The 12,605-nt window shown below is 30.2% G+C and overlaps 1 protein-coding gene across 1 annotated transcript in view; it reads left to right on the top strand.

The window, feature by feature from the left end:
* The window catches only part of LOC106055491 (SCO-spondin-like), a 50,965-nt gene that overhangs the window by 31,428 nt on the left and 6,932 nt on the right, over nucleotides 1-12,605 (top strand). Inside the window, exons 10-21 of the mRNA XM_056028685.1 lie at nucleotides 2,211-2,375; nucleotides 3,080-3,244; nucleotides 4,119-4,283; nucleotides 4,941-5,105; nucleotides 6,050-6,214; nucleotides 6,437-6,624; nucleotides 8,579-8,753; nucleotides 9,340-9,504; nucleotides 9,733-9,894; nucleotides 10,049-10,213; nucleotides 10,864-11,028; nucleotides 12,305-12,514. Of these exons, the coding sequence (XP_055884660.1) occupies nucleotides 2,211-2,375; nucleotides 3,080-3,244; nucleotides 4,119-4,283; nucleotides 4,941-5,105; nucleotides 6,050-6,214; nucleotides 6,437-6,624; nucleotides 8,579-8,753; nucleotides 9,340-9,504; nucleotides 9,733-9,894; nucleotides 10,049-10,213; nucleotides 10,864-11,028; nucleotides 12,305-12,514 (2,055 nt within the window). The remainder of the gene's footprint in view (nucleotides 1-2,210; nucleotides 2,376-3,079; nucleotides 3,245-4,118; nucleotides 4,284-4,940; nucleotides 5,106-6,049; nucleotides 6,215-6,436; nucleotides 6,625-8,578; nucleotides 8,754-9,339; nucleotides 9,505-9,732; nucleotides 9,895-10,048; nucleotides 10,214-10,863; nucleotides 11,029-12,304; nucleotides 12,515-12,605) is intronic.

The raw sequence follows: 12,605 nt of genomic DNA on the forward strand, positions 1-12,605 counted from the left end.
TACTGAACCAATACGTTTTCTTGTTATTTGTTGTATGTGACATTTCAATATCATCCAGATCCGACCATATTTAACAACAGAGTCAACAAAAATGCTAGCTGTGGCATTCATACTCTCCCGCCTTGACTACTGCAACGCCGTGCTAGCAGGTATACTTGATAATAAAATAGCCAAGCTGCAACGTATACAGAACAACGCCGCTCGAATAGTCCTTAAAAAAACTAGACAAAATTCTGCTACTACGCTCTTGCGCACGCTCCATTGGCTTCCCGTGAAAGCGAGAATCGATTACAAGGTCGCCACACTTTGTCATCAGTGTATATATAACAATGAGATGCCCTTGTACCTTAGCGAACTGATTACTCCATATGTCCCCCAGAGAGCCCTGCGCTCAATGGACTCAACGCTTTTAGTAGTGCCACGTTTCTCCCTCAAAAGCTACGGTCTGCGTGCTTTTTCAGTTCACGGACCAAAGGTTTGGAACTCACTCCCCATTGATCTCAGACAGACAACATGCAACACCACTTTTAAGAAGAACATTAAGACCTATCTGTTTAAAAATTTTAGATTAACTGTCATATTAGCTCTCGTGTTTTTGTTTGTAATGTTGTTACAGCGCCTTGAGCCTACATTTTGTTTGTTAACAGCGCTTTATAAATAAAATTATTATTATTATTATTATTATCATCTATTAGAAGTATCAAGAAAATCAAATATTGACATTTGATAAAACATGACCGCCGGACCAATTATTATACACATATTTATATATGAAATATTATTTTCTAAAACTAAACTTGTTAATGCACCATAGCTTGTACATACGAAAACTAGAGGAACACAAGAGTTAGCGTTTCGTTTGTAATTTATAAACTATTTGCCTAACTGACCATAATGACCTACTTGTATAGGTCAGCTGGTAAACTTTATTATCCTGCTACAGTAAACCTCTTTTAGGTTCACCAAAAAGTCAATGACTCTAAATTAAAATGTGTGTATGAATTGAAACAAATATAAAAACGTAAATTTTCTGAATGGTAAATTCTCTAAATGTTCTTTATTTGTATATTGGCAACTCAGAATTAAATGGCTGTGAAACATGTATCTAGTTGTGTATCATGTAACCAACATATATAAAAAAGTAATCACCATCAAGCTATGCGTTGCGTTACAGCTGTGAAGCCAACAGTGGAATCATGTAAATTATCTATTCACACATATGTATCTTTAGTCACTTTTCAATCTGAATAGATACTTCTTGTTATTTTTGTCATATGTGTATTGTCCTTCACCCATGATAGGCTTTTTTGTTTATATGTAACACAGGCTTACTTATGAAATACAAATAGGTTAGGCCAATTAGCTAACTCTATTTCTATTTCAAAGATAATAAGATGTCTTTGTTTTCTAAATTTATGCGAGACTTACGAATTAGGATTACTTATGTAATATAATTTTAACTATGGCAGTGTTAAGTTGCTTAATAAGTTAATACAAGTGAATCTAAATTCCTTTTGATTTGATAAAAATAAATATTTAAAGTTAAATCTAGGCCTATATCTCTAAATGACCAATTAATCTCTGAGGGTCGAGTAAGTTTCGAATGCAGACGTATAGTGGCGTATTTGGTGTAATACACAAATTGTAAGGACAAATTTCCGTATGGATAATAAAGATTATTATTATTATTACTATTATTATTATTATATTGCATTTGAATACAAGTAATCTCTATGAAGCTTAGACATATAGCAAAGACTCGAAACAATATAAAAGAGTAAATCAGTCAAATGTACGGATTTTTCCTTATAGTTGTTAGACGAGGTTTTTTTTTTTTTTTTTTGGTACAAAGAAGTGGCTTTGAACTAGCGCCTAAATATAGAGCATAGTTTTTAAAGAAAGAAACATTTTGCATTGTTTGAGACAAGTGTTATGGACGGTAGTTATAAGTATGACAGTATAAAAAATATTGCCACTGTTAAAAACCCAGAGATCTATGTATACTTTGTACACTTTTCTCATTATTCTATGTCCACATTACACACATTTTAATGGTACATATATTCAGCCTACACCATTCTGTGGTAGCATGCAAGCTTCTTGTTAAATCTCTCTATGGCCATCACCTTCTTGTAAATATATCGTTAGTTGTGTCTCTATTTGTTGTATTGAATGTGTCCTCTTCCCTACGTTCTGGTCATAATATTTAGTCGATGGACTGTGGACTAGCTGGGAGACTTGGTCTAGCTGTTCAGAACAATGTGGCAATGGGACGCAGTCTAGACTCAGAGAATGCATTGGACCTTTCCAAGGTGGGCACAATTGTTCTGGAAATTCGAAAGAGATTAAAATATGCAAGGATAAAGAATGTCCAAGTGAGTAGCGCCTCTGTTGAATGTTAGCATTAGATATTTCTATACAAATGTTATTACAGTCACTCTTTTCTCCTTTGTCTTACACTACGTACGCTATGAGGTCTTCTGGTATCATATGATAAGTTTTCAAGAAAATTAGATCTATGCATTCGTTTTATGCATCAAAAATATCGATTTACATACGCAGTATGATCTACACTATTCTACACACATGTTTTAAAATGATTTCTTTATGAAGATTAAAATTTACTTACTAAAAATACGAAACAAAAAGGTACTTGTAATATTATTTATTTATGATAAGTCACGTTCGTTGTGCTGGCCACATGACACCCTTGTTAACCGTGGGCCACAGAAACAGATGACCTTACATCATCTGCCCTATAGAGCACAAGGTCTGAAAGGGGAAAAGCATACCGTGGAAATAATAATTGGCGTCTTAAGTTTTTTCTTTTATTAGCCTAAAGGTCAAATGTTTCACTGTTTTAAAATTATAATAAACAAAATAATTAACCGTAAGAGTTTGCTTAGATTAACCAGAAGAGACGTGGAAGAAATTTTTGATTGAAACTTGTTGCCAACTTCTCTCAATGAAACAGTATCAACATCTAGTTTTATTTGTAAGCTAACAAAAATACAATGTTTGGAAATATTCCGGCTGGTAGTTTGACCTACACGTTTTGTTACACCTGGACATTTTCCAGTTGATGGTCAGTGGAATGACTGGAGCTCGTGGTTAGAGTGTTCTCAAACTTGTGGGGTTGGTAAACGCTCCAGGTCACGTGTTTGTAGTGGTCCTTATTTTGATGGTCAACCATGTATAGGAACCTCAATTGATGTCACAGATTGCCTACTTCAAAATTGTCCTGGTAAAGTCTACTAATAATTGATACAATTCAAATTTTGATTAAAAGCTTTAATGTGAATACTTTTATACTTGGAAAACAATTGAATAGCTACTATAAACCTATAGGCTGTATTTGTATCTACATTAATATTTGTATAAATGCTTACTTTTTTAAATAGAGCTATATCAATTATGACATAAATTTTGTTAGAATTTAAAAAAAAAAATTAAAGTTACAACTTTGAAATTCTAATTTAAAAAAAAGTTGTATCATTAATTTTTTTTTAGGCTTTAACATAATAAAGATAATGTAAAAATATTTCCTAATGATAAATAATTATTTATACAGATAACAAAACAAATAAACCTTGAAACAACAGATATACTATTTAAATTAAATTTACTATAGTGAAAATACCATTATTATTATGCCCATGAGAAATTCCTATATTGAAGTTTCACATATATATTATCCTTTCACTATGTTTATGTATCAGCTGGACCATAAATGTTTTATGCTCTATAAAATAACCTACATGCACTATCACTTTTATGATAATTGTTCTAGATATGCCCAATATTATCTATGAACATATCAATCAGATAAACACACATCTTCAAGCAGAGCTTTAGGCACTAACCAAGATGGTAAAAAAGGAAAACTCTTAAGATCTATGAATCTATATAAATACAGATAGATTTATCTCCATGCTTATGAAAGTAGTATACTATCACAATGTATCAATATACCAGAATGTGTGAGTGGCCTACAGTTCTGTACTAAAGATTATATACACATTATAGCCTAGTTAAATTCTTTCTCTAAATCTGTGTTCTATTATTCAAACTGTTAACTGCATGCCCAGCATATCTATTTCACATTTGTATTGCTTTAGTTGATGGAGAGTGGCTTCAGTGGGATGCTTGGACTCAATGCACAGTTTCATGTGGAGGTGGACATCAGAGCAGACAGCGACAGTGTCAGCAGCCATTGTTTGGTGGTTTACATTGCCTAGGACCAGGAAATGAGTCTCAGTCTTGTAGTCAACAGAATTGTCCAAGTGTGTTACATTAGGCTTCCATAGTTGTAGTGAATCATGAGAAATGAATCTCTTGAACTTTGAAGACCAAAAAAAATCAATTTTAACCTTTTCTAAAAATTATATTACACAATTAAGTTTTTTTTCCCTGCCTCTGGAAAAAATAGCATTGCATGCAATGTAGCCTTTTAGGAATGTTAGAAAAAATCAATTAAAAAACAATTTTTAGTTTATTGATCTATTTGAAAAAATTTTTAGGGCCTAAAATATTGAACATACATTTGTAAACTAAGAAAATTGTTCATTCAGTTTTATCAAAAAGCATTTTACTGCAACTCTATTGTGTGTATATCTCCTCCACTACATTATACGCTTAACATTCTCTCCAATCATATTATCTGGTCTATCATTAAAGTCATCATTAAAGAAAAGTAAACTTAGAGAAAATGAAATCTATAATCTATATCTACATTTCTTTAAAACTCAAAAGAGAATTCAGTCTTATTGACATTCTTTATCTTGCATGATGTTCACTAATACCAGTAACCAACACTGTCTCTATATAAATATATACATACATATATATATTTCATTACTGTGTAGACACCGCTATGAAGATGATACTGCTCACTTCACATAATTAGAATGAGTAATTAAATTTGTTCTATTGTCTTCTAGTTGATGGCTATTGGAACCCATGGTCAGTTTGGTCTGCCTGCTCTGCAACTTGTGGTATAGGGGGACAAATCAGAAATAGAACTTGCCAGGGTCCTTATTATGGAGGTGCTAATTGCACTGGAAATCAAACTGAAGCACAAAATTGTTCTTTACAAAACTGTCCAGGTAATTTGCTTCTAATGACTGATTTTACTTTTTTATGCATCATGCTGTGCCAATATTATAATGCCTCAGTTAAATGTCAGTAATATGTAATAATATAATATATGTTTGGTACAGCTTAATTTTTGTGTAACCTATTTGTATTTTCCCAATCTCTATATAAAAGATATTCAGTTTTTTTAAAATATGAAGCTCCTTTTCAATAACATACTGATCATTTTTCTTCAGTAAGCCAATAATTTAATTGAATATGTTAAATTAACTAATTTTTGAATACAATTCAACCTCAAATTATTTATTCATTTGATATTTTCAACGTTTTATAATTCTACAACTCATAAAGCATGTCTGACTGTCTTAAATGTGAAAAAAAAAGTTGTTTCTTGATGTCTTTTACTTCACTTTGATAAAAGTGAGATATAAAAAAAAATTGGTGGACAACTGACTAGAGCTGTTTAAAAGTGTTTCCTCTTTATCTTCAAACTGCTAGAGATATTATATATTTATTATGAAGACATTGAATTGGAATAAGAGATGTAGTTCTGATTAATCATAAAAGAGTTTTAATTAGCTATAAATTCATTCCATACAATGATGGCTTGGGGTTCATCTTCAGAAATACTGTTGTCAATTTATTTTATTATTACAATGTTTTATTTATTGGTGTCTATTTAAGCTCTAAAATGTATGCTATTTATGTTTTGTAATTATTATTTTTTTAAAATCACATGTATGTTATATAAACCAGCATTGTGTTTACTGTATAGCTTTTTCCCTTCTTTTATATTTAAGACTTGTAGAAAAGGAATAGACTGATAATAAGTTCAATGATAAATTAATGTAGGTCTACAATAGGCTCAGGAATAAATTAATGTAGGTCTACAATAGGCTCAGGAATAAATTAATGTAATTGGTGCTATGCTTTTCATTAAGTCTCTACTCAACAGTGGATGGTCAGTGGCTGGAGTGGCAGAGTTGGTCAGTATGTTCTGCCTCATGTGGGGGTGGTAAAAAAGTCCGTAAACGTGTTTGCTATTTTGGACTCTATGGCGGCAGCAATTGTACAGGAGCTTCTATTGATGAATTAATTTGTAATGAAAACCTATGCCCAGGTATGATAAATGTCTTGTTCAGGAAAATGAAATATTTTAACAATCACTTACTTATTACTATTTCTTTTTGTTTTTTAAAAAGAAATACTGAATTTTTATTTTACTTATTAGATTTTACAATTAATTAATTATTAATTATTTTGTTTTTTTATTAGGTAAAATAAAAAGAAGTTTTTTTTAAAATGTTTTCTTCTTTAATGAAATAAAAGTTTCATTTCATAGTAAATGGACAGTGGTTGCCCTGGTCATCATGGGGACAGTGCTCTCTGTCCTGTGGTAATGGTTCTCAGTCACGTGTCAGACAATGCAACGGCCCTTTCAATGGAGGAGCTAATTGTTCTGGCATTTCTCAAGAGTCTCAAAGCTGCAATAATCAAAGCTGTGCAGGTAGGTTACAGAAAAGGATCAAAGTGTGAAGCACTAGATTAGTTCACATTTTTCGGAATGTTTAGAAATAGTTGAATTGCAGTTCTCATTATAAAAGTCACCCTTTAAACATTGATATGCAAAATTATCATATTTATTTGTGATGAAATAGTGATTTTATTAAAAACTTTTTAAAATGACATGTAACAATTTTTTAAGAAACTGATTATGTTAGCTCATAGCTCCTTTAAAAATAAAATAAAAACAATAATAGAAAAACCTTTGAATAGAAAAAACATTATTTACATTTTTAAATGGTGACCTTATTTTGTTATAGAAGTTTTAAAATCACATTTATTGAGTGGTCAATGTTTTAATTGTTGTTTAATTGTTAGTTAGCCATAACAAAGTACAGTAATTTTTAATCAGGCTACATATAGAAAATAACTAAAGCAATACATTTCAGATAAACATTTAGCATTCACAGAAAAGGAAAATTTTTATTTTTGATCAATGTTAGTACAGTAATAAATTTTATTTTCAAAATAAACAAAAACTTTAAAAAATTATCATGTGATGGACTTATAGAATATATGCTAAAACAAATATAATAAATGTTCTGATAATTTTTATTAATCAACTAAATAATTAACATATTTGACACATAATTTATTTTTAAATATTGGCATATTACACAGACATAATTTTGAAAAGAAATATAACAATATACAAATATAGAGAAATAATTACCTTGTAATTAAACAATCATTTCATGTAGGAACTTTTATGTAACCTAACATTACAAGTTTTTAATAATCCAAAAACACATCGCTTTTATGGTACTTAAGGATTAGTGAGTCATCAAGAGAAAAAACAAAAGATGTGACATTTGGCTGCTTTTGCTGAACAAAGTGCTTCTTTTATAAATATCATAAGCTTTATAAATAGAAAAAAAAAGTATTTTTTTCAGTGCACTTTGATAAATAAAATAGCCTATTTTTGTCACATGTTTTTATGGAAAAAAATCCTTTATATAGACTTGAGAATTCATAGAGACCGGTACGATACAAATGAAGATAATGTAAGATTTAATAAAGGGCTAAATAATAATCTTATTTTAATATTGGTCTAGTTCTTAAAAGTATCTTTTGAACAATATTCCACAACACAGATTTATTTATTAGATAAATAAGCAATATAAATTCTTGATTATAGAATAACTTGATAGAAAAAAAGCTTTAAAAATGTTGCCTCTGTTAGTTTCTTTGTATTTTTTGTTGTTGTTGAAACACAATAAAATGTATACTTTCTCTATCAAATTATTCTGGAAAAAAGTACTGATGAATATGATATCCTACTAAACACTCCTCTATGGCAGACCTGAAACTTTTCCTTTTAAATATTTATGAATAAAAAGTGTAAGATGATTTATACTCTATTCTAGCTGAACCATTCATCTGTTGTCTTTTAATGTTATAATGGGAGTATTGATTTAGAGGGTGACAAAAGTTCAAGTTTCAAGTAGTACACAAGAAAGGTAAGCCTTGCTTTCAGACATTTGATTTAGACTTGCACCTTTTTATTTGAAGAACACAATTTTAAGATATTGTTGTTTTTTTTAGCAGTTTTTATATTTTGAAGAAAAGTTAGAATCATTTTTTCTTCTTGTCTTTGTTTAGATTTGATTTGTCTTAAAACTGTAAAGTTAATGCATAACAATTTAGGTAACATCTGTAAGAAACGAAAACAAAATTTGAATATATTTTTTTACTTGTGTTAGTAATTGTTGTTATTCTATATTGTTTCAAGTTCAATGCACATTGTTGAACTGTAGTGGTTTTTTTTTTCACTGCTTTGGCAATAACATTTCTAGAACCATCATTGCTAGATTGAAATCTGTCAATGATAAAATGATATAGATACTTTATAAAAAAGAATTAAAACATATATTATTGATACAATTGTGTAACTTTTTTTCTGTGTCAAATTCTTCATTAAAACTATCAAGTGGATGGTGTATGGGAAATGTGGTCAAAATGGAGTCAGTGTAGTGTAACTTGTGGTGGTGGACTTCAGCAAAGGTCTAGGAATTGTACTGGACCTTTCTATGGAGGAAAAGTATGTGATGGAATTGCAAATGACTTGCAAAATTGTAACAATCAAAATTGTCCAGGTAATTTTATGTTATTAACATTAGTCATCAATGTATTTACTGGTCACCATTAATAAATATACTTCATGTTTGTAAAATACATTGTATTGTAATATAAACTTTGTCAAAATGAATTTGAAAACATAGACATCCATAGTATATAGGCAACCTTTATCTCTAGACATTTTTATTGTACAGATCAAAATAAAGCTTTGTTTATGCCTTGGCTACTTCAGTAATATTAGTGTAAGGCAGTCTATGGTTTAAATAATTAACTGTAATGATTTTGCTTTTGGATATTATATTTTTATTTTCAATTTTTTACAATTTTTTTTAAACAACTTTTTGTGCCTTGTCTCACTTTATGACTAGATATATATTTACTTCTATATCTGATTTCTTCATTATTTTTCAATCTTTAATATCATTTATTTGAATGAAGAAATAAGTTCTGTATATTTGGAATCATGATTATTTTAAGTTAAATTTTGATGACAATAAGTAATTAAATAAAATATTATATATTAACAAATTAATTGAAGATTGTATAACAAATAGTTTTCAAAGATAAACAAAAATGAAATAACACTATTTGGCATTTTTCCAGAAGATGGAGTACTAAGTCCATGGTCTACCTGGGGGGACTGCAGTCAGACATGTGGGGGTGGGGTTAAGGAAAGACATCGAATATGTATTGGCCCATTTTATGGTGGGCGGTATTGTGAAGGTGTTTTAGTAGACAATATCACATGCAATAGTCAAGATTGTCCTGGTAGGTTTTTGTAATACATGTTTAATTATGCTTTTTAGTCATTGTTGTGTTCACTATTTCACATTTCATAAAGCTTGCTAAAATTTACATATTTTTACTAGTAATGCTTTCTACCCATTTTTCTTTTTACTTATAACACTACTTTTAGAATAAAATTATCTGGACGTCTGTGTTTTAAAAGTTTAAAGAAATATTATTTTATTTCTTTTAATTTTTTTTTTCATTTAGTTGATGGTATACTGACAAGCTGGACTAGTTGGTCTCAGTGCTCAGCTACTTGTATGGGTACTCAGTCTAGGAACAGAACATGTGTTGGACCGTTTTATGGTGGTAAAGATTGTCAAAGTCTTCTGTTCGAAAGTCAACCATGCAATAACGTTTCTTGTGCAGGTATTTATGAAATTAAAAAAAAACACAAATCAATGGCTCATAAAAATTATACCTATTATAATAATTTATAATACTTTATTTTTGTTTAAATCAGAAAGTCTATAAAACAATTAAGCCATTAAATGTAAACAAAATACATGTTTTATATTTGTAGTGGATGGTACATGGACAGTCTGGTCAGAATGGAGTCCTTGCAGTTTGTCTTGTGGTGGTGGATCTAGAACTAGATCACGAAAGTGTGTTGGAATACTGAATGGTGGGAAAAACTGTGATGGGAATTCTGAGGAAAGACAACTGTGTAACTTTGAAGGCTGCCCTGGTCAGTTATTTGTTTTCATCATTTGAAACAGAGTGAAGTGTGATATCTTACTACACCGATGAGATAAATAAATCTATTAGAATATATGATAATGCAAACTGATAGCTTTAGGAATATGTATAGTGAGTCATGTATTTGGAAAACAATGCTATTTGTGTGAATAAATAATATACTTTGAAATTATACAAGAAATAAATATAATAATTTCAATTCCATTAATTACTATTACAGAATAAATAGTTTATTTAAAAGTATTTTAAAATAATTCTTTAATGTAATTTCCACACAACTAAAAAGTGATTATTAGTATTTTGCTATTTTAGGATGCTTTTCGATCATATATTTTTTGGTTAGTTTTCTTTTTTTTTTTTTTGTTGAAGTTTTGCATTATTCAGTTTACATTAACCTATTGTTTTCACATTGATCAATTTGAAAAACACTGAATGTTGTTCTCACACAATACTATTTTACATATAAACCTACTGCATGTTAAAAGTACAACACTTAAGCAGATGTTAATCATTTAGCTACTAATATTGATAAAATATGTGATCTGAATATTTTAATTATGAAATTATTTCTTCTAAATCAATTTGTTTTTCTAAAATTTATGAAATTATATATTTTTTTAAAAATGTTTTATTTCATAGTTGATGGTTTCTTTGGTCAATGGTCCTCTTGGGGACTTTGTAGTTTGACATGTGGTTCAGGAATACAGCTTAGAAATCGAACATGCATTGGACCATTTAATGGTGGAAAAAATTGTTCAGGAAATTTTGAGGACTCTCAGACTTGTAACCAGCAAAGCTGTCCTAGTAAGTATGTAGCTCCTTCTTCTTGATTGAAGATCATTTCTCACATTTATCATATCTTATGAACTCGAAGATGACTATAAAGTCCAATCCTTGATTGAAAAAGGAAAAAGCCACTTGCATACATGGCATGGGTAGGTTTGGTCAGTTGCTAATAGGCCAGCTTCTTCTCAGCTTTTTGTTGGTTCAGCACTCTTTCACCCTGGACACTCTTCTTGCTTCAAATCTTGAGACTCAGAGACTCACAGTTTCAAGCTATGAGGAGGGATCAAGAGCTAGTACTTCCCAGCCATGAATGTCACTATCACACTCCTTGAAGGAGCTCTTGAGAGTGTCTTTATAGCACTTGTATTGACCTCCTTTGGAGCGCTTGTCTGGCATGAGGTCTGCATGTCTCACCCATCAAAGTAGGGAGCCTTTTAACTGTTGCATTGATACTGTTCATGTTGGACAGCTATAAGATTTCTGTATCTGGTATGTGGTCGGACCAACGCACCTTAGTAAGTATATTTGATCCTATTAAGTATATTTGAGCCTAGTAAGTATATTTTATCCTAGTAAGTTTATTTGATCCTAGTTATTTATTTTGGTGAGTTTATTTGATCCTCAAAAACAATTATCTTTAATTCTAACAATTATTAGAAAAAAGCTCTGAAAATAATCAATATACCAAATGAAACAAAATTGTGTAATTCAATGTATTCAAGTTTAAAAGAATTGCATATGCTGGACAGAGGAGGGATAAGAGGGGTGTGATGCTACAGGTGCCACCCTCAGGGGGCTCCACACTCAGAGAGGCACACTAAAATAAATAAAATTATTGTAGATATTTTAGTTAGGTAATACATTCTAAGATTATTTGTATATTATTATTATTATTATTTTTTTTAAAAGCCCATATTTCTATGTGATGTTCATTGAAACTGGGCGGGTGGGGGGACAATAAAGTACTTTGCCCTGGGTGCACGTTTTGCTCACTATGCCTCTGATGCTGGATGTATTACTAGGAAATGCATATTTTACAGGTTTAGAAAAAGTTGTGTCAATCTGATTTTTTTTTTTTAAATAATTGATAATTTTTATGATTTTAAACTTGGTATTTTAAGAGCATTAAGAATTTTAGTAGGGTAATTTTTAAAAAATTACTATAGTAAACTGAAAAGGAAGTGTGGTTAAGGTCCAATTACTCTTGAAGATTGGAGTTTTTAATTCAGGAGTTTAAAAATATTTTTAAAGAAGAATGTGTAAAAAAATGAAACTGCATTTTTCAAAATATTAGAAGCAAAGTCACTAGTAAAATTTGTGGTTTGTTTTCTTATTTTAGTTGATGGTTATTATCTACAATGGTCTGAATGGGGATTTTGTTCTGCTACATGTGGTGGCGGAGTCCAGTATCGTAACAGAACATGTGTTCAGCCTTTATATGGTGGACAAAATTGTCAAGGAGTTAATAGTGAATCACAGGCCTGTAGCACTAACCCATGTCCAGGTATTTATTTCAATATATATATATATATGTTTACTAGATTGCATACATATCTCGATATTTGTCAATAGCTTGTATTGACTGGGTCTCTTCA

This window comes from Biomphalaria glabrata, chromosome 5 (assembly GCF_947242115.1).
Source record: "Biomphalaria glabrata chromosome 5, xgBioGlab47.1, whole genome shotgun sequence".
Classification (NCBI taxonomy): domain Eukaryota; kingdom Metazoa; phylum Mollusca; class Gastropoda; family Planorbidae; genus Biomphalaria; species Biomphalaria glabrata.